General features: G+C 38.8%; 1 protein-coding gene across 5 annotated transcripts in view; it reads right to left on the reverse strand.

The window, feature by feature from the left end:
* Nucleotides 1-321: 321 nt before the first annotated feature.
* Nucleotides 322-27,128, reverse strand: part of LOC139131004 (F-box/WD repeat-containing protein 7-like) — a 72,196-nt gene continuing 45,389 nt past the window's right edge. Inside the window, exons 5-13 of one of the 5 annotated variants that reach the window (XR_011552031.1) lie at nt 25,398-25,536; nt 21,845-21,979; nt 13,784-14,050; nt 12,077-12,190; nt 11,406-11,587; nt 9,945-10,170; nt 7,685-7,895; nt 3,534-6,953; nt 322-3,444 (exon numbers count right to left, since the gene is read on the reverse strand). Coding sequence is in view for 4 of the 5 variants with exons in the window: in XM_070696898.1 (XP_070552999.1) it covers nt 6,679-6,953; nt 7,685-7,895; nt 9,945-10,170; nt 11,406-11,587; nt 12,077-12,190; nt 12,853-12,915; nt 13,784-14,050; nt 21,845-21,979; nt 25,398-25,536 (1,612 nt within the window). In the remaining variant the exon portion in view is untranslated. Of the gene's footprint in view, nt 6,954-7,684; nt 7,896-9,944; nt 10,171-11,405; nt 11,588-12,076; nt 12,191-12,852; nt 12,916-13,783; nt 14,051-21,844; nt 21,980-25,397; nt 25,537-27,128 lie in introns of all 5 variants that reach the window. The other 4 variants (XM_070696899.1, XM_070696898.1, XM_070696901.1 and 1 more) reach the window with 4 other exon arrangements.

The raw sequence follows: 27,128 nt of genomic DNA on the forward strand, positions 1-27,128 counted from the left end.
GTTTCTCAAAATCATATTTTTCATCTACACAACAAATATCAAATCAGTAAGTACTGTGGTTCTCAAGATATTTGAGTGGACGGACGCCTCACAAACGGACATACATACATACATACATACATACATACATACATACATACATACATACATACAGACTGACGCCGGACGGATACCCATCCCAATAGCCTTTATAGACTATAGTCTATAGTAGCTAATAAAACAGATGAGGCATTTCATAACTTGGAATTTTCCTTTGTGACGATCAAAGAATATAAGATTCTGTCCAATTATTATATAAAGAAAAACTCATAGAGGCAATCATTATTTCGTTGGTGGTAAAAACTTTATTGCACTTTTTTACCATTCAACTCAGTGTAGTTTCTTTTTTTTTCTCATGGAGTGTGTGACAATAAACAATAATAATTATAATAATAATATAATAAGGATAAAAATGAGCCAAAGTTGTTTGAGTTTTAGCACAATAACATGTCACATCTCAGGGTAGCTATGACAACCCATCCCCCTGGAAACCACATTAAACCCCTACAAATCTCTTTACATACCAGGTTTCCACTAAATATACACCATATCTCTTTACTTTCGTTGCACCAGCAACTGTTTACACCACAGAAAAAAAAAGTCTGACAGAAAAATGTACATAAAACACTGTCAACTCTCAGTTAAGTAGAAAAGCAAGTTACAGTTTATTGTCTCTTTGCACATTTCAAACCTGTAAGGTAGCAGAAATGTGACAAAATTAAAATCGCACCATTGGTGATTAAGTACAAAGGACATGTTGCCAGTCGGTTCTCGATGTCTACAATATGCTTACGTAAGAAATTCACTCGCTTTCTTGCAGCACATACAGCATCAGACAGTATTAGAAACACAGCTTTGTGAATACTACTCCAGTGTGACATGAGAAATATTTGAAAAATGGGCATCTTCCCCTCTGTGGAGTTCCAAGCTTCTCTAATTTCCCCCCATTTTTTAGAAAAATATCTTGAGATCTACCGGGAGTTTCCTTGGATAATCAATTAACCTACGTCTAAGATTTCAACACTATTTAAATTACCATGTTTTTTGTTTGTCTGTCCTACTTAATGTAAACACACAGCAGCGTTGTTCATGGAGTGAGATATGCCATGGCACTGCCAACTTAAAAAGCACTGTACTGTTCAATACAGCGCCACCAAGTGGTGTAACAGACAATCAGACACGACGACTTTCTACCTGACCGCTGTTGCGAGCTAAAGTTGAAACCAAATGCCAACAAAAGATCTGGTAACACTATCATGTGGACCCTCAATATAGCTGGGACCTGGAACAAAAGTACCGGTGTATCACAAACAGGAAGTTTTTACTATTTCCAAACTGCCCCACGAGTAGCACCAATTGATAAACCAATGTACCGGTGTTTCAAATCAGATACAGTCACAACTCGGTCCACTCACTGAGCTACGATTATCAGCTACAAGAGTCAGACCACTTCATGAGAGTACTGCTTTTATCATTTGATATCATCAAATAAAGATTCTTTTACTAATCCTTTCTGTTCTGGGTTTGGCATAAGGATTCCAACGACCCAAAGGTGTATTTCAATGTTTTCATAATATCACAGTAAAAAAAACTTTTAGGGTCAGAGGATCATCAAGACTTACAGTGTGCATGAACGAAAGGACAAAATACGAACAAAAAAGAAAAAAAATACTAAATAGTATCATCCCGTCTCCCTTTCTAATTTATTCAGGTTGATCACCTTTGTACAGTATAGACTAGCAGTTCAAAAAACCTTTAAAGTATATTTTACACAATTGTTCAGTAAATTTTCCTCCCGTTACAATGGTTGTTCTTTCAACACTGCTGCTTGGGTATTTTAAATCTAATCAAAATCTGCCTCTTTGCATTACATTTGCACACAGATTTTCTAAGAACTTGGACACCGAACAACCAGTGTACTGACCTCTTCTCCGAGCTCCCCCCGAAATGAAAAAAATACCAAATACAGATCACAGCAAGTGAATTTGACAGAGTACCACAGAAATACTCCGTCACATTATCTTGGACATTACGGTAATTAAAAAAACAAAGTCATCACAATAAAGAAATTTCATTCAGAACAGAACCGTCAATGTAGTGTTTACCAAAAGATGCGTACAAAACAAGAAATTACTGGCATAAACTGTAGCTGGCAGTAGAGATCAAACCAAAACATGTGGACGGAAAATGCCTGTTGTGTTCTGCTTCTGGACATGTTATAAAGTCTAACTGCATCTACGATCGTACAAAAGAAAGTTTGACAGGGTACTGAGTGCATATGAACTTGACACTGATAAAAAAGGGTTACTCACTTTCGAAATAAAATTATTCCAAAAAATCTTCTATCCTAGAGTTGCATTTTGTGTGGGACCCTCAGCTGCACATCATAGTCTGGTTTGATAGAGGAATACGGGGTCCATCAACATGGGTTGTGCTACAAAGTTTGACTTATTAAGGTAGCATGCACCTCGAAAGTGAAAGACTTAAACGTTTGCTCAAACTTTCGTCAATGAAACTTTCAACCATTCTCTTTCAAAATCACGAATAAAACTCACGGGTCACTGTGCAAACTTTGGCACTAGAGAAACAAATTACCTAATCTTTGCCGATATTTGAAATTCAAAATGATCACCATCCCTGTATTAATTCTATGGGAAATAAATTTTTAATATTCGATTAAGTAAGACAGTGCAAATCTTTCTCACTAAAAGAGCTTTCAAATGAGTCCCCACAAGTGGTAGATCAGAAAAGAATTTTGACAAATTTGTGAATTTAAATATCTGTCCCAGAGGCACATACTACCTCAACAAACGTTAAATCTATCTTTTTCTTGGCATGAGTTGACTTAAATTGTGAAATATGGAGACCAAGCATAAATTTATACTACAAGTATTTCGCACTCCTTCCCTGGTTATGCACTACGTCCGACCACAACCCCTCAAGCCCCCCCTTATGAGAATATGCACGATGTATGAGGAGCTCAAAAAAGGCTGACTTTTAGAAATATGCTGAAACATATAAAGTCACCTGCAAATCCTGATTGTATTCAAAAATTATCTCTGAAAACTTTTCATCTAAACCAATTTATCAAATGTAAGTTTTACTTCATGGCTGAAAAATCATACACTAAATGTCTTCTACTGTGCTTGCGATTTTCTGTTTGTGCATAGAAACATCACATACGTGGAAGTTATAAACTCCCCCAAGAATTGTATTTGTTTGAATTACAGCAAAATATTGTCTGAACAATTTCCATGAAAATCTGTGAGTAAATAGACTATGGTATTAATTCATACAGAAATCTGGAGTTTTCACTGACAAGCAGACTTGAGACGAATTTGCAATTACACGAACTGCAAGCTTATGCAGTTATTTTTGCACTGTGAATTGATTACACACTTAACCCTTTCACCCCCAGTTCCCTGTATACAGGTCCAACTTTACCATAGAAAACAATGGATTTGGGACAAACCATGGTGGTGAAAGGGTTAAACAAGGGAGAAAGGGGTTGCAATGCTTTCACCCTGACTTTAAAATTCTCTGTAAAATTAAAGATGCATTCACTAGGCTTTTTGCATGCTACTACACAAACCAGACAATTTCCTGCAAGAGTCCCGCCACAAAAACCTGTCACTGAGATATTTGTTATAATTACTTAGACTGAAATAACCAGCAGCATTCTGAAATTCAACATTTTCACCGCGTTTCTTCTTATATTTAAAATGCAGCATTTATGAATACCATTGTGAAAATCTCTTCCAAAATCCACCGCCCACTGTAACTGCAGACTTTTATCTACAAATTACTCGGTTCTTACACCCCCGCTTCCTAGTATGTAGGTGCATCCATCCTATTGATGGGGGCTGTACCAAAGTGTAATGGCAAACAGGTTATCGACACACAGCGTGTGGCATGGAAGAGTTCTGGTTTTAGACGCTTCATAATGGAGCATCTTAATGACAAAACCAGCGAGTACAAACCAGCACAGGTGTCATAACAATTTCTGCAAAGTTTTTTTACTAAATTATTTCAGATATTTATCACAACTTATTATTTTCTGCAGTAATTTTTTTTATTATTGCTCTTCAAAGATTATATATTCCTGTCCACCCCTTCGGGAATGTAAATGGGACAGGCTAGACACGGTAGACAATAAGACTATTTGACTATGCTGGGTGGGATGTGGGGATGGAGGGATGGGTGGGGATGCGATATTCTGAAAGTAAACTGTCATGTAGGAGTCTAGAAATTGACGCGAGAACGAAGTCTCGCCATCTCGTCTGTGTTGAAATTACACTGATCTGCCATTTAATAATACTACCTCAAAAATACTGATTTTTTTTAAATAATAAGAGTCTGATAAATGCCAGAACAGGTGATGGAAAGTTTTTCATTGTGTCGTATCTTGATGTTACATACATTGATTCTTACGTAGTCTCTGCCATCTCTAGGCTAACACTATAATTTTCAATGACCCATCTGTGGGCGTATGGGCCCTGCAGACTAGCCATCATTTGTGGGTGTGTATGGGCCTCGCTGTCCAGCACCTGACTTGAAGACACTGTTATCACTTTGATGTTATACGGCTCAGACGCAGTTCACTCGTTGGCTGTTGCTACTTCTGCGAAAAAAACCTCTTGAGGAATGGAAAACAGATGAAAATAATTTGTGGCTAAAAAATTGATGTGTTTGCTATCACCCAAGAGGGGTTTATCTATCTATCTATCATTCATCTGTGAAACAGCATTGGTGTTGAATGTACATCAAATCACAACACGTTGTTTTGACAAAACCGCCATGCATTAGCACTCACAGCATACTGACAGAAAACTCCAGCAGGGATTTGGATCATATTCTGACACTGACATTCACCATTTTTCTTGGTTTGACCCACTACTGTACATTTCCCAACCTGCCTTGACCTACACCTAATCAGGAACAAGAGCTGTACATGTAATTTGTGATAATATTGTCATTACGTGTGCCCTAGAAAACAGGTAGAGTTCCTTCAACTTGTCAATACTTATGTTGGAATCTGGAGTATTGGCCTCGCAAATACATATGTAGGTTGCATTGTGTACAAAACATTGCTGACTAGTGAATTCTATGACTAAAATCCACCTGTGCACAATGAAATCGGACATTGCACACATGCAGGCTGGTTCAATGCTGGGCCCACTGGGAGTAGAACAACGACTTGTACTTCACCAACTCAGGAAAAACAATTGAAAATACACATAAAAATTACAGATTAGAGAGATCAGACTTATTTGGGGTAAATTTTGTGATAGCACATTACTAGATAAACTGTCAATGAAATACCCGTACATACTGCATGTATCGACAATGTTGACTTTGACTCCACAATTACATAGTTGTACTTTTCAACAAGGTCAAAAAGTGTAGTACATTGTCTAGACAAAATGATTTTCCACACATCAGGCGAAAACAAGCCTCCTGTTTTTCATCAGACAAGTTAGTAGAAATGCATACACTCAACGGAAAAATCAATCACAAATTTAGAAGACTCAAATGCATAAAAGTAGCTATAAATCAATTAGCTGAATTAATTATCCGACAAATGACCCGCATTTTGACCTTGTGGGGAACTCTTCATCAGTGCAATGAACCCTGATGTTTCCCTGAAAGGGAGGAGGGGGGGCTTTAAAATCAAGCATGGTGATACTTGGGAAGAGTGTATTTCAAAATTCTCGTCTCAACGGACGGTCACCTGCTTGATATTTTATCCTACTGCAATGCATGTAACCTGCAATGTCTCGAACTTCTAACGTGACTATGGGCAAAGTGTGCTGTTTCCACAGATGAATGGATCAGAATATGGAGCACTCCAAGGCTGAGCTGATGTAATGTCATTTGGTTTCTGAGCAGAAAAATAGCTACGCTTCTGAGTGGCTATACAGTTCAAGTGCCTGGCAAAGCGTTCCATACTTGATAGTTCAAGTAGCTCATACATAAAATGGCATGTCATTTCTCAAGAAGTCCACAGACTGTTGCTGAATGATTTCAAAAAATGTCAATGGTTGAAAATGACTATCAAGCTCTCAGCATTTGCAACTTCTCCTACACCATCCTAGCTGCGAACGCAATACATTCCTTGGCCTGAACAAGCCAGTCTCCCTTGTCCTCTGTCGGTATAAAGAGGCGGCCTCATGCAATTGCATTGCTTGAAACGCTGTCTTTCTGATCTTCCTATTCTCTGTTCTGACGATTATGAAATTTTACACCCTGAGTGTGCGGTAATAGAGTTCACTGCCAAGAGCAGCGACTCATCATCACTTTGACATACAATGTCAAGTACTATCCAACAAAACCGCATTATATCATGCGCACGTGCGTGTGTGTGTGGCATCTTTCCGCATAACTACGAAACTCTATCCATGTGCGTTTCTCTCAATCAGCTGTGACACCCATGTTGAAGACACGTAACAGGTAGTGCCTGCATTCTTGTGCAAAAGTTCTCACAGCACAGCACAGCTCCTCCGAGTGGAAAAACAATCCCCAAGATTTTCTCTCTTGTGAATGTCTCAGAGACACCTCTCATCTGAAGCATGTGAAAATACAGGGGTGCTATAGAAAAACGTCAATGCTTGTCTCCCGAGCTGGTGTCTCTGAAATGTTTCATAGCCTCTTTTCATCTACATCAAAGTCTAACACTAGAAGTTTGGTTTCTTCTGTCCCATTTCTGCTCCCGACAGCACACACTAGTTTGGTTTGACTGGCACGTATCCGCCACACAACGCCGCCACTGCCGCCGCTCTCCAGGGTGACGAGATTCCTGATGAATTCACCTGTGTTGAGGTCCCAGATTTTCACGGTTCCATCGTCAGAGCTCGTGATCACAAATTTTTTGTTGAACTGGAGACAGGTCACAGCACTCTGGTGCTTGTTGGGTCCTGTCAAGGAAAACAAAATCAAAACTTCCTATGATATGATATCACTACAACTCATACTTTGCTCATTTACTTTGCCGCTGATCACCACTGCTCATACTGTGGGTCGCAACAAAAGGAAATCACAACAAACACTGAAGAACTGTTTTACAGGCATCCTAAGCTACAAATTTGTTTTAAAAACAATGTGTTGTGTGGTACAATGTAGAGTAAAATTGTGTTCTCTGTACAAAATAGTTCCTCTTCGCAGAGTCTGTTATATGTCTCATGCAAAGAAAGATACACTGTATGCTTGTTTCACTTCTTGAAGTTGTTGCATTCCTTCTAGAGTACGGGTTCATTGTCAGGGGAGAGGAGAGTGTTACACCCTCCTCCAAAGGGTGAAACGTGAACCTACGATGCTAAATAGCCAGCAAATGGTATTGATGTACTTTATCGTGAATACTGATAGCATTTGAAACACGGAACAAAATGAGATGGATGTACATATTTAGAAGGAAAGAAGGAAATTAAAAGGTGAAATAATGACAGTACAATTTCAGAGCAAGTCAAAACCCATCACAAGTGTCCTTGACTCACGCAATTTACCCCTGACAAAAATACGCACACACCTGCTCCACGATTCAAATACTCAGGAAACTCGCTCTATCAATCCCTGAACACAAAAGACAACACAAAGCAGTAAAAGAAGATAAACCTTGGCTGAACGGAACCATCCTTTCACATTGACTTACCCTGTAAAGTTTGCAGACACTGTCCCGTCTGTATGTCCCATATTTTGACCGTGGAATCGGCGTTTCCTGAGACCAGAATGTTATCTTTGAGTTCCATGCCGCTGGTCAGGGATTGGTGTCCCATCAGTGTGTGCTTGCACTCCCCCGTTTCAACATCCCATACACGTATACTTGTGTCCAGTGAACCGCTGACTATATGTACTCCATCAAACTGCAAAAGCAAGTTATTACATCATTACGTCTAATGTCATGAAATAGTACTTATCTAACCCCTACAGCAAATCGAGTCGATGTCTGTTTTTTTCTGATATCTTATTAACATGAGTTTGGCTTCAAAAATAGATTTTCTCGTAATGAGCTAATGTATTTACCATGTGCTGTGGTGATAAAAACAAATCAGTGTCTACTGGTTGACATCTGTTTGATTTTGTCTGACACTTGGATCACTTGTAATATGAAATATATCATTTTATTTGGTTGCTATGTTTAGTCTCCAGTTCCAGTAGTTTTCCAGTTCCTTGTTAATTTCATGTGTATCCTGTGTTTCCATGTGTATCTTGCATTAGCAAGGATGTTTGATGATTTTGACCTGTCCACCCCCAAATTTCCTGTAAACAGGTCCATAATCAGCATTGATAACAACAGGTTTGGGCCAAACCATCATGGTGAAAGGGGTAAAAATACGGTACAATGCACCTCAGGGACAGATACTCCGACCATCAAATTTTCACACAACTTTGCTGGTCTACTATTTGTGTAGATTAACCTTGAAGCCTGGAGAGCTGGTAAAGTTTCCTCTGTCTAGTTTTCATGAAAATTGAAAACTCCCCCTCTATACAGTTAACACTTTTACTTTACTTTAATATGAATACTCCACTGATTGATCAAAATTGCCTCTTTTTAAAAGTCTGATAGGATTACCATTGTAAATCTGGGGAAACTTTACAACATCTGACAACACGCAATTTGTGAAAAAATATTCCAAACAGTTGACAGAAATGAAACAGGCTCTTACAGTACCATTCACAATGACCAATTGTTAGCTTATTTGTGAAAATACATGCTTTGTACCGTGCTGTCAACAGCCTGTCTTACACCTGTCACACTCCAACAAGATGTGCATTCTTTCCATATGACTCATACTCCAAGCTGTAGCAACCACCTTCAAGACGTTTCACAGGTGTGGGTTGTCAGTTCAGCGTGTGCTAGATGTGTATCTCACACAACATGTGTAAACCGTGGTGTAGACTCATACATGTTATCTTTGTAGGCATTTTCTTACACATTCACAATTCAATTGCGTGATTTCAGAGATTGATCTAGCAAACCTTGGCCAGTACAGTAGCTTCACTTTCCGTGAAAATAGTCGACCAACTTAGAATGAGAGAACAGTACACATGGGCATGTGACTTATCCCTGTTTTGGGAGAAAAAACTCCACTGCCATTGTACCAGTTGCATGTCTGATGTTCAGTAAACAAGGCACCTTTGATTTCACTGAGGTCAAAACCCTGCCACCAAACTGACTCTGCCCAGAAATAACTGATGGGTTTGCAGTGAGATATTTATTTGTAAACAGAAAAACTGGGACATGCGGGCCTCTCAACCTACACTCCCACACACATAATGGTATGTTTGGGTGAAATTAACGTACAACAGCATTATTTGGACAAGGGAGGGTAGGTGGTAAAGCAGATTTGGAAGGGGGAGGGTAGGTGTTAAAGCAGATTTGGACAGGGAAGGTAGGTGGTACAGCAGATCTGGAAGGGGAGGGTAGGTGGTAAAGCAGATTTGGACAGGGGAGGGTGGGTGGTAAAGCAGATTCTAAGGGGAGGGTAGGTGGTAAAGCAGATTCTAAGGGGAGGGTAGGTGGTAAAGCAGATTCTAAGGGGAGGGTAGGTGGTTAAAGCAGATTTGGAAGGAGGGGAAGGTAGGTGGTAAAGCAGATTCTACGGGGAGGGTAGGTGGTAAAGCAGATTTGGACAGGGGAGGGTGGGTGTACAGCAGATTTGGAAGGGGGAGGGTAGGTGGTAAAGCAGATTTTGGAAGGGGAGGGTAGGTGGTAGAGCAGATTTGGAAGGAGGGGAGGGTAGGTGGTAAAGCAGATTTTGGAAGGGGAGGGTAGGTGGTAGAGCAGATTTGGAAGGAGGGGAGGGTAGGTGGTAAAGCAGATTTTGGAAGGGGAGGGTAGGAGGTAGAGCAGATTTGGAAGGAGGGGAGGGTAGGTGGTAAAGGAACAGCTAACAGATATTGACACTCACCTGTAATGAGTAAACCCTATTTGTGTGACCTTGTAGAGTGTGAAGACATTCCTCAGTTTCTGGGTTCCACACTTTCACCATGTAATCGTACGCCCCACTGACGACCCGTCGCCCATCGTACTGCACGCACCTGACAGCCGCTACGTGCCCCATTAGTACATGTAGACACTGGCCGGTGTCAATATCCCACACTCGTAGCGTGGCGTCTCTTGAACCGCTGACAACTCTGTGATGAAAGAGTGAACGACAAAAAAGGGTTAAAATTCACAATATTTCAATGTGGAATCACTCACGTTTATTCCACGAGGTGCATCGTAAAAGTTTTTATGACAAGCTTTAGTCCCTGGATTCGGAAGATTCAACAGTCATAAATTAAAATGTCATTCTGTCCGAGGCAATTCATTAAGACTGAAAATGCAATCTGGGTCCATTCATTTTAAATGTTACCTCTTACCAAAATAAAGGTCTACTACAAACAGAAATGGTACATGTAGCTAGTTATCACTCATACCTTATCAAATCAACATTAAATGGTTTCCAACAATAGTCTTTGTCATGTTGAGGGATACAAAACATGAACACGAATTTCAGTGTATTGTGGCAAACCCGCCTGAGAACTTGCCATAAAATATTTATCATTAGATAACAGGCTCAGCAGGCCATGCTTTGAAGTTGAAATATGAATCATTGGAAAATTTTGATTTCCCTGAATATTTACAGTTTCCTTATCTGATGTTATTCAATTAAATCCACATCCTGAAGGACACATTCATCAGACAGGTCGTTGCCGTTGTGTTTTCTGTTTAATAATGTACACCTCACTGGCAAAAATAAATAACTTTCACACTGTCAGCCTGTTCTACATCGATGGAATACTTCACCAATGGCGGATAAATTTATCTCTTGTCAATAGGTTCTTGAAAGGGAAAAAAATTCTATGTCCCTGGAAGGCAACTTTTACACTTCGATGGCTACTTGAATGTCATTTCATAAGGCATGAGTACTTTTCTACAACTTTTCAACAACTTTTCTGTCCATAAGTAATTTTCTCCTGACTGCCTGCCTGATTGAAAGATTTGTCCATCTTCAGATTGTGCACTTGAAAGATTTGTCCATCTTCAGATTGTGCACTTCTATAACAGACGGTCCTGGACTTCTGAGAAAATGCAGTGCTTATTCTCCAGATCAAATGAAAAGATGTATGTAAAAGGTACGATACAGAAGAAAAGTTCATACTATACATGGATCCTGCAGTCAAAGCTTTTAAAATAGTACAACCAAAAGGCAATAGCAATTAAATTTCATGAATCTAGAGGGTCCATTAAGGGATGAGCACCCCCAGGATACACTTTTACATTGCTCATGCTAATGGCTCTTCTTTTTCTTTGATGTGTGCTGAAGCTGACACAACCAGAAGACTTCCAGAAATCACCAAGTAAAGACTGAGAATTTGTAACTTACTTATTGCTGTGTAGACACATACACCTGACAGTGGATGTATGTCCATACAGTGTGTGTATACACTGCCCTGTGTCAGCATTCCATACTTTCAATGTCCTATCTGTCGACCCGCTAATGATGATGTTGTTGGACATCTGCGATGACCACACACCACCTGTGTGTCCTACTAACGTACGTAGACACTGCAATGGGTGAAACACATGACAGTATTTCAATACAACTCAAATGTATTGCGGTATTATTACACGGCATTTCATAACAAGAAGTTGTCATCGAGACACAGACTGGAACATGTAGATCTAAGCTTATACTGTTACAAGACTGCTGATAAAAACTGTCAGACCAGCATGCAGTGTGTATCATCAGTACAATTGTTAATACCTCCTCACATCATTGGACCTGTATAAGTGGGCGATATCAACCAACACTACCTCCAATCATATTGCTTTTTTGATTGAATTTTTGCAAAGAAATAGTCTGAAACAAATTTCCTCTGCAGATGGAACCACGGAAACAACGGTTGCATTACAAGCAAACTGTGATGATTTCAACAGCCATACACGGCACTCGGGTGAGGACAAGTGAGTACTCCGTCACTAAATATCCCTAAAAAGGTCAATTTTTTAATTTGCAAACATTTGTCTGACGTGACAAACAGAAAGAGGACTTACTTTTCCAGTTGTAGCTGACCACACTTTCAGTGTGTTGTCATCAGAGCCACTGACTATCCTCTGACCACAGAACTGTAGACATGTGATGACGTGATCATCATGACCCTTCAGCACCTATGATGTGAAAAAAGACAAAGGAATGTCGACACTTTTAGTGAAAACGATATTATATTTTCAACAAAATTGGCAAATGGCCATGACTCATGGTTTCAAGTTTGTGATTGGTTTTTTAAGCAGCCTCTGACTGGCTTAACTTAACAGGATATTTTTCCCATTAAAATCTCAAATAAAATGCGGGTTTATTCATCACAAATTACAGAGTCATTCGGTAAAAGGAGGGTGTGCGCCCTCCCCCCTCCACATCCATCACTCAAACTAAATGTGCACTGGACCCATGATTTTTACTCTTCCGTACCCACTTCCCTGTACATGGGTCAACACATGTCATGAACAAATGGTTTATGCAAAGCCTGTGTCATAGGTCAGGGCAGGGAGGTTAAGAAAAGAATTATTAAAAGTTGGAAAAGAACCAGCTGGTAGCCTACATAACTGTGATCTGGTTGGGAGTATTGTGTGCAACGGTAACTATTTCAACATGTCAGTTAGATGCCAGGCTCTTCTTTGGTGATTATCTAAAATGCATGTAACAAAAAATTTCATGTGTGTTCAGTTATTCTTTTAGCCCCAGGCCATAAATACTGGCTGAGAGAAAGTTTAACGTGCGACAGTAAAACCCATTTGAAAGGCACAGTTGCAAGGGAATATTGCTGTAAAACCTGCACAGTGCAAATCCGCCTCATCACCATGACGACTGGCTGGAGGCAATGTCCACTGGACTTCTGTAATGACAAAAAGACATGGACAGATAAAGTGGGAACATCTGCTTGACATTACACAACACATCTATTGCACAGATGGCCTCACTCCGACTAGCCAATCTGTCTGGACTCTCCATGCTTCCATGAAAATATAGTGGTTTCAAAAGTATATGTCCAAGAAGTATGAGTACAACTGTGTTGATCAACAAAGCCGATTAAATGTACTTTCTGCATGCCTAAAAATTAAAAGACTCAAACTTTTGCCCAAACTTTCCCCTAGCAAACTTCAGGGCATTTCCTTTCAAGATCAAGAATAAATATCTGGGGTAACTGAGCAAAAATTTGCATTAGAGAAACAAATTGCTGATATTTACCGACACTTGAAATTCAAAATTGCCCTCATCCCTTGTGTTAACTCAATTGCATTTTCACGAAAATAAGCAAATGGTAACTTTTAATTTACTCAATAAATTTCAGCCCAAAAATTTATTATATTTTATTATTTTTATTTTTATAGGCACAGTCTACGTTAAGGACAACTTTCTGTTATGTTCAGCCATTTCATCAAGTCTTTTTTTTCCTTTCTAAATCCAATCTTGCATCGTACATCAGAAGACAAAATATGAATATTTTCTTACTCTGGCAACTTCTTTCCAGCCAGGACTGAAGTTGGCAGGTCATAAATACAAATGCACGTTCTATAGAAATTTTACTATGACATTTCCGAACAGATATTTTGAAAACCCCATTTTGGAACGGGTGGCCTATCTGAGAATGGCTTGGATTGAGACAAGTCCTTTTGGAGGCTTTGTGATCTACATGTACTCATGCTCTGAACACATACCTAATATCTACCCACTACATAGAATAGAAAAGCTTGAATATTAACCTTTACCTTGGGGCTCCGAATTTCTCCAAATCTCCAGTTATACTCAATCTGGTGCTGCCTCATGAAGGCGCTCTTCCATGGACTCCTGGGCACCCCTGAGTTGGACCGTCTCCGGGTCTGTTTGCCGTTGACTTCCTCGATGCCGGCTTCCTTGCACTTCTCCCTCCACAGCAGGTTGTCCTCGCAGAGTATCCTCCAGTACTGGCAGGTCTGCGCCGCCCGGAGTAGGTCCCGCGGCTCCAGGAAAGACAGCACGTACAGGGCGAGCTGGTTTTTTTGTTGGAAGAGAAAATGATAACAATGTTAGTAGTATCGGGTGCTGAGCTTTACATTCATTAAAGAATTTTCTTGTCCCGTAGCAGAATCAGTCATCGCAAACGAGAAAAACATTCAGATCATATTTTGATACGCGACACCGGATGAGGGATACAGCAATGGTTTTTGGTTTGAAACATCAGCTGTTCAATATTCAAAGCCTGACACATTGAAAATGTCAGTTTATTTTTTGTATTTGGCGAGAACATGTGTATGCATGTAAGGAGAAAGATTTACGGTGTGAAACTAGGCTTTGTAGTCATGGTGACAAACTAAGTGGGCATAGATATTCGACACTGAAATCATCAAAATTAGAGATGTCTCTCTGTCACTTCCATAGCTAGCTTCGATATCAAAGAATCAAAGCAAACATAAAGTACGGATATTTTGCAAAAGAATTATCGATACAGCAACTATGAATATACTGCATGGTATCAAAATCCGACCGTTCAAATCCTTACATCAATGATAGTACACAGAGTTTTTCAAAAATACTTCTCTTAATAGACTGGCAGAAAAATATGTTTGCATCTCAAACCAGCACTTTTAATATGCACACCATGTATGTAGAAAGCTACTATGAATGATTAATATTTCTGCAAGGTCAAACATACTACAATGACAATATTCTTGGGGGGTAAAATGTGTTCAAGGGTAATGATTCTTTATCACAATTTGATCTTCCTCTACTGTTGAAATGGTGTTCTCCATTTATCAATCACTGTAACACTCTTTGACAAGCTGTAATAAGATGTCTATGGAATGATAACGCTACAGGAAAGGAACTGGAACACAGTTGTTGACAGACAGACAGACAGACAGACAGGCAGATCCATAAGTCAGACTCAATAACGCATGGACAGATACACCTTTGAGACACTGTGATGACAAGGTCTCTCTTTTGTGCCTGGGTCCCATGCGGTCAAAATATGATGTAAATATAACAGCATATATCCAATGCATTTCAGCTCTAGTGTATTGTAATAAAACACTTGTAACTATGTCATTGCGGAGACAAAATTGAGGACAACGGCACCAAGCATCTAAGAACAGGAAGGGAATGACATTTTCAATTCAATTCATGCATATCCAAAACAAGATTGAATTATCTGAGTTTCTTATCTCCTTTTTGCTGAATGTGATTATTACACCAGCTCTGATATTATCTGGGACTTTTTTTCTGCCACTGAAAGATGCATTGTCAGATTTGAATATTTTATCACACTTGCCAAATACACAATAAAAGATAGAGAAATGGAATATCAAAATGATGGCACTTGCTTCACCAAGTTTGTCGTGAAAAAAATCTTCTGAGTCATGAAAAACTCCCAAGCAATGTACTCCAGCCATAATGCCTACTTTTTTTATTCTAACTGAATTGTGTTGTTGATTCTGGATTTATGGGAAATGTGGAGGAAATGCACTCTTTGGTTTGAAGGTAGAACTTTAAGATGTAAGGTATTCATGAATGATGTCTAAGAATAAGGAAGAGTTTCACATTTTCATTAAATATCAGCAAAGCAAAGCAAAGAAAAGCAAAGCAAAGCAAAGCAAAGCAAAGAAAAGTTTATGTAGCACCAAAGTCCTAAAACAGATTATATATGGCCTTCCTGCAAATATCTCATGGACTATATAAAGATCAAAATTTCCCAAAAGGTTCGAGAGTCAAAAGACGCATCTTCAAACACTGAGCATAATGCATCATATTTTAAATATACATATCATACAGGTTCAATACACAAAATGGAGAAAATTTTTACTACTAAAATACCAGTAAGTTGAAAAAGGAAAAAGAACTGGGTTTTTTCCATTTTGAATACAATTATTTAAATGACACAGCAACGTTAGACACATTCTGAACCCTAATAATCCTTAAACTCACATTAAGTCCTGTTGTAAACTTTTTGTTTAAACATGAGATGCAAATTTGAGAGCTAAGACCGCAATCCAAAATAACTCTCTTTTACAGTTTCGTGCATTTCAAGAATCTTTACTAGTCTTCCGCATAGTATGGGCCATAAAAGCCTTGCTGCAAATATACAGAGGTGTTAATTCAAAGATCAGCACGCATCTGTGACATACCATCAAATGCAAGCATTACCGGGAAAGCCGTCGTAGGGCAAAAACACTCCCCAGAGTACATTGCTCCTAATGCAACATTAAGACTTTGGCTGTACTGTCAGTCACACAAAAAAAGAACTCCTCCAGAATAAAGAGTTTGCAGTCAGTAGCAGTTCAATTTGGACTGTACTGATAGCGCTGTTCAATGCTGAATGCACAATATCGCTGCATCAACTAACGCTATTCTTTTTTTTCCGTAAAAGACACTTAAATTTCTGAAGACGTCTAATCTGCACATCAGCTACTAGCACACTCTTTATCTGTTATTTCACAAAAGGATCACACAAGAAACATTAAAAGGGGAAAGCAGCTGTACATTTGGTCAACTATTTTTCAGTATCAGTGCCTGAGTGTACACTGACAACATTCAGTTCAGCTCATGTCAAGATCATCCTGTATTCAGTTCAGATTGAGGACACCAGAAGTAAACGTCGATATTCAAAGAGCAATTTCACGGTTTTGTTTATTCAAAATCCTTGGACAACATGTCAATGTGTATGTATATATGTATGTACGTATGTATGTGAGTTGAATATGTGTGTATGTATGCATGCATGTATATGTATGTATGTATGTATGTATGTATGTATGTATGTATGTATATATGTAGGTATGTATGTATGTATGTATATGTATGTATGCATGCATGCATGTATGTATGTATGTATGTATGTATGTATGTATGTATGTATGTATGTATGTATGTATGTATGTATGTATGCATGCGTGTTGTTTTTTTGTTTTCTTTTTGGTTGCTTATAATGGGTACATGTTTTTGATTTGTCTTAACATGCCTTTCAAAGCCAGCGTGGGTTTCTTCATCAGTCTCTTACCTTTGGCTTGATGTGTGTGTGAACGTATTTATATTTATATATATATGTGTGTATTCACCTATACGTTTGTATATTTACATAGCATGTGCAAGGTACAAACACCGAGCAATCTATCATAATCCATCAAATACAATACATCAACTTGACATTTGTTTAACAAATGCAGTAGCAGTACTGACGTAAGCAGTGGCCACTTACAGAATGTTTCCATTTAGGAATGTTTCAAATTTCAACCGAATTCCACGTAATCAGAATTACATGACAAAGTTTCCTGTTTGTGTTTGTACACGTTCGACTCATTTCCTCTATCCATCAATACATTTCTGCTTTTGGCATTTCACCAACAAATTTCAAAATTTTCAAAGCTTGCTGTGGCTCCCTCCCATCCCCCCCCCCCAACTGCCCACTCTGGTACACCAGTACCCTGATTTTTGATAACTATTGCCTATCCAGGGGGAGGGGGGTACCCTGCCTTGAAAATAAGGCAATTATGTAACAATGCAAAAGTATGTATAAGAAAGCACTGTCAATCACAGCCATTTTTTTCAATCAATTTCTCCACCATTACTTAACAACTGACACATGCAAAAAAAAAGCCTTTCAGCCTACAGATAGTGCATTGATGAGAGCATCAAAACCTCTGCACTTATCCGGGACATTGAAATTTATTCTGGAATTAGGCAAACATGATTAGGCAAATTCAATCCTTACAGCGGTACAAATTGAATCAATATTCAAGAATACTTCCCTCTGAGCGAGGAGATTTAAGGAATAAGAAGAAAAACATGCAGATGTCTAAATTTCATTTCCATTTCGCATCGATCATTTCAACATTCTACGCTGACCCTGGCATGCAGTATGCAATAGCAGGCCTCACAGCATAGAGAGAGAGCCTGGGAAAAAAAGAGTGTTATTACTGTGTCAGGGCTCGAAATTAACTTTTTACCCCGGTAGTCCACTTGGGCTACCATTTTCTGAAGTTGGTAGCCCAGTGACGATGGCTGGTAGTCCATGAATATTTTAGTTTAAGGACACTGTACTCGTCCGAGTATAAGCCCCCGGTTCAAAAACACAAAATAGAAGTAAAAGTAGTCTGGGGCTTCCACTCGAGAAACCCCATGTAATGTTATGTGTCACGAACACTTAATTTATGCTAATTTATGTACATTTTAAACTTTTTCTATCACTTTCAAAATCGGCTTGTACATCCAAAGAGCTTGTAACTTGAGTAAAGGAAAACAAAGAAAAAATATTTTTATGATCTTTATGAACTGGCATGCCGTGTTACACCCGAGTCTCTCCATACAGACCGTAATACATTGATATTGATCAACAACCATAGATAAAAGACAGTGAAACTCAGCCACGACTTCCAAGCTTAACTGACACAGTGTTTTATATTACTATTTCAAATCAAACTGATAATACAATCTCTTGGTACAGAAGTGACAGTTTTGTGAAACTTCAGCATCAAAACACCAAAACTTGACACAAGTACGTCGTGTATACTGGCGATCAACAGCATAGTCCGAACTTGCATGCAAAGACTGCACATACACGGAAAAGCAACTCAACATTCTAGTATCAAACGCTCTGCATCTTGTTAAACAACAATATAGCAGTGAAAATTGTAATAGTCAACAGAAAAAAACACTTCACGAATGAAAGGATAATTGCTTCAAACAAATGAAACTGCATGTTGACTGCATTTGGCTCGTCCCAAAGTGACGGATATCGCACGCCAAGTATTTCATGTCCCAGACTTTGGTAGTCCACGTGGGCTACCATTTCATGGACTTTGGTAGCCCCAGGGAAAAGTTGGAAGTCTGTGGACGCGGGACTACCGCTAATTTCGAGCCCTGTTACTGTGTGTCATAATAAAGCCGTGTGACATAGTGTTTATTAATTCATTTCACAGATTACAATCACAGCTGCCAAGTACACGACCCTGGCTGTGAAATAATACATTATTCAGAAGACATGGGGATCTAATGGCAGTGATTACGCACAGCAAAAAAGGAGAAGATATGAATAAATGTATTTCTGTCAAATCTGAACAAAAAATTACATAATATTTTGTTTGCCCTCTGTTGATAATTTTGCGATTCACACACCAGTACGAAAAATTGACAGCACACTTCCTTATTCCAAGGGCAGTGGATGATAACTGAGGGCGCTGATTTATGACGGATGGTTGGCAACTTTCATGCATGATTTTCTTCATCTTTGCATACATTTTACATGCTTTGAGCTCTGCTCCTTCTTTAATGGTTTTGAAAAGAATCTGGGGCCAAAATCAGGAAGCTACGCAAATGGGAGTAAAAAGAATATCTTGTGAGGAAAAACATTTTGATGGATTAAGAAGAAATAAATGACGGACTTTTAAAATAATAGAACTGTAACATTCATAATTATATAATTTTGCATATTCAGATCAAAGATAAGACCATGTGAACACACAAGTATACAGTATCATCACAGGGGCGAGGGCTGCAATTTCTGATTTATCTGTAGTTTTTTTTTTAAAAACAAGTAAACTATCTAATTCTTCTCCTAAAGTCTCTTGTAATACAAATCTTCACCCTGCTAACATAAACATTACGTAAAACATGCAATGAATTGTTGGCAAACAAATTCTCGCCCAGACTATATAAAATTCAGTTGTCAGCAATAACGTCTGACATATCACACACAGAGACTGTGTTGATGGATTGAGCGTTAGGCATTCATTCACAATTTTGATAACATATGAATTTGCATTTTACAAAAGGAATAAAAATACAGGCAAATACATATACACTGGCAGTTACAGCTAATGGAGCTTTTAGGCCATGAGACAGTATTTGAGTGTATTTTGCTGATAATGGTCACGCCATGGTACAAGTGATGGGCTCTTTTATCGCTGTCTTTAATATTCAGCCTCAATCCTTGCTCTTTGAGAGGCTGGCTGGCTCACTGCTATTACGATGCACTCTGAAAAGCATTAACGATGGTACATAGTACTGTGAAGATGCCCGCTCTGAACTACGACACAAGTGATGGGTCAATTGTGGTTAATGGGATCTGAAGGAGACAACTGTGTCATTAGCACTGCGTACTTCACCTAATGGTACAACTTGATCTTAATTTAAGGAAAGTCATTATCATCTCGAGCAAATTGCTCGGGAATGGCCCAGCCTCTCGTGTTAGATGAAGCTGTGAAAAGCGTTCTGCATCTACACACGTGCTGGTGTCAGAGCAATGTCATAAGTCAGCTCAAATCAGCGACTGACCACATACTACACTTATAAGGCTGAAACAACAGTTGATATCTCTGACTTCATGTTATGTGTTTGTCTGCATCTGTGCCTGTGTGTGGGTGTGAGGTTGAGAAATTAGGCTTAATTCAAAACATTGCTTTGGATGGAAGGCAAATTTTCAAAACATTCAAAACACTGAAAAGGCGATGGTAAACGGGATTCCCCACTCTGAATTTCAGGGTTTCAAAAATACAGAGACAGCTTGGACAGATCATCAACTGATTATACAAAAGTCTCACTGCTATGGCTTTGAATCACAAAATGAGATTCTAATTCCATATCCTTTCCAGTGCAATATTCCATATTTTGTTGATAGTTGAGAGAAGTACATTAATATGTAATGTCTGAATGCCTTCACTGTCTGCAGAACAACGTTGAGTCAAATCATTACATATACAGAGCATCTCTGGCACAGGTACATCGTACATGTATCATTAAAGAATGATAGCCCATTGTGTGACAAGCTGATGGATACATATCTATGCATTCAAATTAAGTTCAGATCACTAAAATATGAGCAATTTGACTGCAGATTAAATTACAATTGATTTTCTGATGGGGAGGGAACAGCAAGCCACTGTACACCTACTCATTTCTTGGCACGACAAAACACATCATGATAGCCAAACTGAACGTTTTATTTCACGGTATTGCGAAGGGATTCATAACAGTCAGAATTTCTCAAAGTATTAACATTGCGTGTTTCTTGAGGTGATTCGAAACTATTGACTTTCAGAGCACTGTTTTGATCCAATTTGTTGGCCACGTTCTGCATGAAATTACTTAAACATGTTACAATATCAGCCATTGCAATATTAATGCAGAGGATGTGAGTGCAATGACACCTACACACTGACAACTGGCAATTCATCATAGCTCTTGTCAACGCAAAAAACACACTGAGGAAAACATGAAGGTATTCATGTCGTCTTCAGTGACAGTCAAACGTGGTTGTGTATGTGTCTGCATGTATCTGTGTGTGTGTGTCTCTGTGTGTGTTATTTATTTTTTCTTGAACATGACCATTGTGTTAGGTAGGAATAACACATAATTTTGCTAGACCAAAATATTTACTGCTCCTGTTTTGGTCATCAGTAAATTGCCACTATACAGTGCAAAAGAGGACCTGCAGAGAAGGAGCAGGAAGGGAAGGAGAAAAGAAAGATACAAATCCCTGTCTTGGGGAAAACCGTCCTATCAAACCCCTGCACCTAACGACAAAGCTGGACCCTAGCAGGTGTGAACAACCATGCTGAATCGGCAACACATATTCTATGAGCAACAGCTGTTTTTTTTCTGAAATTAAACATGAAATCTTCACTGTCATTCTGAAACACCATTACGAGATAAGGAGAGTGTGACAGATGACAGAATAAAGGACAGCTTCCATATGGGTAACAGTGATTGATAGAGAGATACAACACACCTTTGATTAGGCTGGTAATAAAAGTAAGGCTCTCTTTTTTTTTCTTCCTTTTTTTTTCTCCACTTACCTCTCTGGGGAGAAGTGATATAAAATCTCTTTGAAACTGTGGCTCTATGACAGACAATACATGTCGGACTTGTGAAGGGTCACATCTGTTTATCAGCTCATCAAGAGCCATCAGTCTCTGAGCTGAACTCCAATTCTGAAGGAAAAAAAGAAGAACGGAGAGAGAGAACTCAGTCAATACATGTCACGCTTAATGGCAAATAAAAATTTTACAGAGTTCAATTTCACAACAGGGGTCATAGAAGAGTTACATAAAAATTTTAAGTCTCTCACTTGACTTGTTATGTTGAGGTATCAAACTACAACAATAACAAGATGCATGATGTAAAGAGGGTTTTTCATTTTACATGAGGCTTATTCAGTGACAGATCTGCCGACTTGCTAATTACATGCTCCGTTCATACTTATGTGCACTTGCCTCTCAAACGACAGTTTGACATTCACTGCATGTGACTGTAATGTACATGTTATGCAGAGTCTTCTCACTTGATATGAGAGCTGTACTGATCTCAAAGCAGGCTGCAGCTTTCTCACCATGACAGCGGACAAACAGATATCAGAACCTGATACGGTTTAACAATCTAGATCACTTTTAATACAGCCCGTCATACAAGACTATCTTATCCAGTGAATTACTCTTCTCAAACAAATATTTGCTTTCTCTTATGTCTTTTTCAGATTTAATATTTGTTAGAGGGACGAACAGTGACAGAAAATGAGTGTCCAGTTTGGCTAAATGATTTGAATTTGTGAAATTCAAAGGACGTGAGGAATCTTTTATCACCAAGTACAGGAATGAAAAATTTTACCAAGTAAAACTGAATTAACCATACAATTTGAAGTGTTAGTCAAACCATTTCATCAACTATCAATACACACTGAAGAAAGGTTAGAGTTCTGCTCGGTGCCAGAAGACAAATATACCTTTCCACATCATAATTTTGGAAAACCCTTCAGTTTTCTGCAGTAAAATTGGACTAAATGGGGTGCACTGAAAGTATTCTATGAGTACATACAGACACGTAACAAAACATTAACGTCATTACAAGTTTATGGTTATGAAAATCGAGCAAGAAGTAAAAGTACTTTCGGTCAATGTCAGAGGAAACGTCCATTGCCCTACACTGCACGTATGCTAAGAACTCACACATTTACTGTCAGAGAAAGCCACTCAATGGGCGTTACCTTTCCAGAGGAAGTTAAAGTCATGTGGGTGTGAGTTATTGATGAATTACTGCAGACATTTTTAAAAAGACTCCTTTTGGAATCACACATTGTCAAGGTCATGGACTCAATCAGTTCCTATTTTCCCCAGCAATTAGAAAAACCGTGGCTTGAATCATCAGTCAATTTGTCAGCGGTATTAATTTCCTTGCGTTGCTTGAATCAATACCAGGAAGAACAAATTTCCAGTGGTACAGTGAAAGTGGACAGCTGTCTAAAAAAACATCGTTGCCTCTTTTTTTCTAACACTATTCCCTATAAACCCCACACAGCATCATATTCTTCTGCATACAGAAGTAGGATATACGATGCACATACTTATATAAAAAGCAAACTGCCCCGAATCAAAACGTCGCCAATCTTGCTAATCATAAACCTTCCCGGAAACCTCTGAAATACTCGGTATGGCTAATTGAAGCAAACTACAGATCAGCATGATGGTGTTACAGCGGGCAAAATGAATCATAAACCCTAAGGTACACGTCAAAGGGCAGGTAATCAATTTAATATCGGATTCTAACAACTCAGCAGTCTTTTTTTTTTCAAAACTGTACCACTTCCGTTCTCAGCTTTCATCTTCCCCAGTTGATGGAATATATAGATCAACCTGAATAAAATATGACAAGATTACAGATATACAGTTCCTGTGGCAAGGCTTACCATCTCACATCACACAGCATATTTTCTTGACTACAGTAGAGCTTATCCCACCAGGCAGGATTGGTAGTTATAACATAATACATAGATGAACTCTCAAACACACTATCACATGTACATACACACTATTCCTTTTCCCTATCCTTGATGTACATGCTTCTTCCCCTTCCCTGATTTCTTTTCCTTTCCTACAACTCTGGAGATGACTCTTTCACCTCACCTGTATGTTTCCGTTGCTAGTTCCACTCTCTGCTTACCTTTCATTTCCTCCCTCCCTCCCTCCCCTCCTTTCCCCTTGTTCTCTTTCTGGGGTTCTCCCTCTCGTATGTCTCTTTGACTTTCTCTCCCCTCTATCAGCCTGTCTGTCTGTCTGTCTGTCTGTCTGTCCATATCCCCCCTCCCTCTCTCTCTCTCTCTCTCTCTCTCTCTCTCTCTCTCTCTCTCTCTCTCTCTCTCTCTCTCAAAATATCCAACACGCTTCAATATTTTTGTCTCACTATTTATGTTTGCAGCTTTGCAACCTGTCACTGCTTTCTGATGAGAGCATTCAGCATCCATTTGGCAATTCATATCACAAGAAACTTCAAAGTTTTTCAAACTTTGTCATTATGAATGCAACGGCTGCTGCAATATCTGCTTTAAATCACTCGCAGGGGCCAAAAATTTTGTCGTCATTCTGAGAAGAATGAATATCTGGCGACAAAGAGGCAAGCTAGACTGGCTTTGTGATGTGATGTCTGAACCCTTTGGTCAAAAAGTAAAATACACCCACAGCACTGCTGGACAGATACACAAAGTCATGAATATTCATAAAGGTGGCCAATTAAACACAGAGTCGATGCCACAGTACGGTGAATTAAATAGATCCATACTGAACACTTCATTGGTTATGGAGCAAACATCCCTATACCGGATATGAAGGCATGTACAGCCCCAGGCAAGAAAAATTACCTGTTAAGCTTTAATTGTGACAAAATGACACTCCACAATAATTCCTCAGAATATACAAGTTAGATGTCTGTATGTATACACATTGTGATTGGAATATGAAAGGAAGATGTACCTCAACATAGGTACGTCTATTGTTCTATGTCTATCAAATGTTAATGCATGTGTGCATAACATACTGCCACTTTGCAAGCCCATGTTTTCTCATTTGAAAACTACGGAAACAATTTGCTTTCTCTACTTCTCATCAAGATATTCCTCTTTCACCTGGTTGACCTTGCCACTGACTATATTACGAACAACTTTTTTCTGATCTTTTGCAATATCAGCAAAAACTATCCTTGTCTGCCATTTTCTTTTTGTACTTCTTTCACATCTTGCGATCGTTGCACGCACAACTGACCACAGTTCATCATACCTTAATGCCATTAGTTCAATGTTTAAGAGTGTAGAGAGGGTGTAACACTATTCATTTCCAAATGACTCAAAAAAATATTTTAACATTTGCATTGACATAGTTCATTAGCACTGAGCAATAAGAGAACGACAGACCCCTAGGATCATAATTTTCCAAGTCAATGCGTAGTGAGATCAAAAGTCATAAAATGACTCAACCCAATTTTTACTTCACACTCGGCGTAAGGCAATGAACTCTGGTTTCTCCCACACAAGACTTTTCAAAGACAATTAGAATTTTCATGGTAGCAAAGGCTGTGTTTGCTTACCTGGAATGTCTTGAGCCATTCGTTGAGTTCTGGCGGTGGCGGGTTAACTCTGGAGGACAGCCTCCGCCTGGGTGGTTGGCACTCGCTGGTTTTGACAGTACCATAGTTATGGTGATGAATACAGGAAGTGAGAAGATTACTGCAAAGGATGGAAAAGATGAAGAAACATGATCATTACTTTCTGAAACTTTTTCAGTCGATGAACTGTAATTTTTTTTGTGTGTTTCCCAGTATTCTTGTACTGTTTGTAACACACACCTTCTTGTTTTACTCCAACTGTTATTTGAAATGGCTACTTTTCCATTTGTCCACACCACCTGAATGTAAGCAAATTCCAATTGTACTGTTTACACTTAATTTTAGTGTGTACTGGAATTTAACTGTAAACAATGACATATGTGCTTGAGAACGACGCATTATGACAGCAAGAGGTTATATATAATTTGTAGTTCAACATACACTGAAGAGAATTCAGAAAACATCCATGTTTTCTAAAACAGAAATATGTTAATATTATTTTAAGTTATGGTGATTGTCCCTTTAAATATGAAAGAAGGATCACTTTTGTAATGTGCTGTTTTAAGCACTCTATATTCTTGGATCTGCCTATCCTAATATTATAAAAAAAAATTTATAGGTTGATAGGAGAGTTTGTGTAGGAGTACTGATGCTTCAGCATTGCAGAATGGACTAATCATGACAACCTTGGTTCTGACTCTCCTGGTATATTACAACATCTAAATTCAGTACAATCTTTTTGACTTCAATTGCAATGCCAAGGGGGGCATTTGGAAGGGAAATTGGGCTGAAAGACTGTCTTTTAGGATCAGTAGCTGCAACTGTTGAGGATTATTTCCCTATTTTTGTTTTTATGGATGTCAACTACAAGTTGTTGTTCTATCCCCGCACGCATGTTGAAACACTAACTATTTAGTTTGTCAACACAACGTCCATATGTGTAAAATGCACTGTCATTGTCTGTATTTGAATTCTAGTCCAGATCAGAATTTACTTATCGACAATAACAACGCAGTTTACACACGTACAGGCTGAGTTGACAAGCTCAACACTGTGTATGTATCTCAACATGCTTTGTGGAGTAGAACAAGAAACTGTAGTTGACGTCAAAAACAAAAATACCTAAAAAGTTATAGCAACTGGCCCTTAAAATGTTCAAACCATGTTATTTGACATGCCATGGAAGTAGGTAATCCTGCATTGCCTTATCCCAGTATCAGATTCCGGCAAACTACCAGTGGCAATGACCTTTTCAACCAACCACCCTACCCCCTCCCCCCCAATTTGCATATAGGTCAATCCATCCTGTTGAAAACAATGGAAGACCTGATAAAGTCTGCTGAAGAAAAGGTTAATTCACTCAGAACAACGCATAATACATACTGCTGTTGTGGGATACATGGATGTAAAATAGCACGGAATGCAATTATATGCGGACACCCAGTACAGCATAAAGAGTTTATTTCATATCATATATAATATAGCCTCTATAGCAAGAATGTTTGCCATTTGTTACGGCAAATGATATGAAATAGGATGGTACTATTGAACTATAATTAAGGTTAACATCCTGCCTTGATAAATATGGAACTGCACAATGTACAAAGGTCAACGTCAACAATAATGAATGAAGTCCTGTTTTTCATCTCCACCGGGCCGTCAGCATGACAACAAAACTCATTTCACGTCAAATTAACCAAGAAACAGTTTCAA

Source organism: Ptychodera flava, chromosome 4 (genome assembly GCF_041260155.1).
Source record: "Ptychodera flava strain L36383 chromosome 4, AS_Pfla_20210202, whole genome shotgun sequence".
Taxonomy (NCBI): Eukaryota; Metazoa; Hemichordata; class Enteropneusta; family Ptychoderidae; genus Ptychodera; species Ptychodera flava.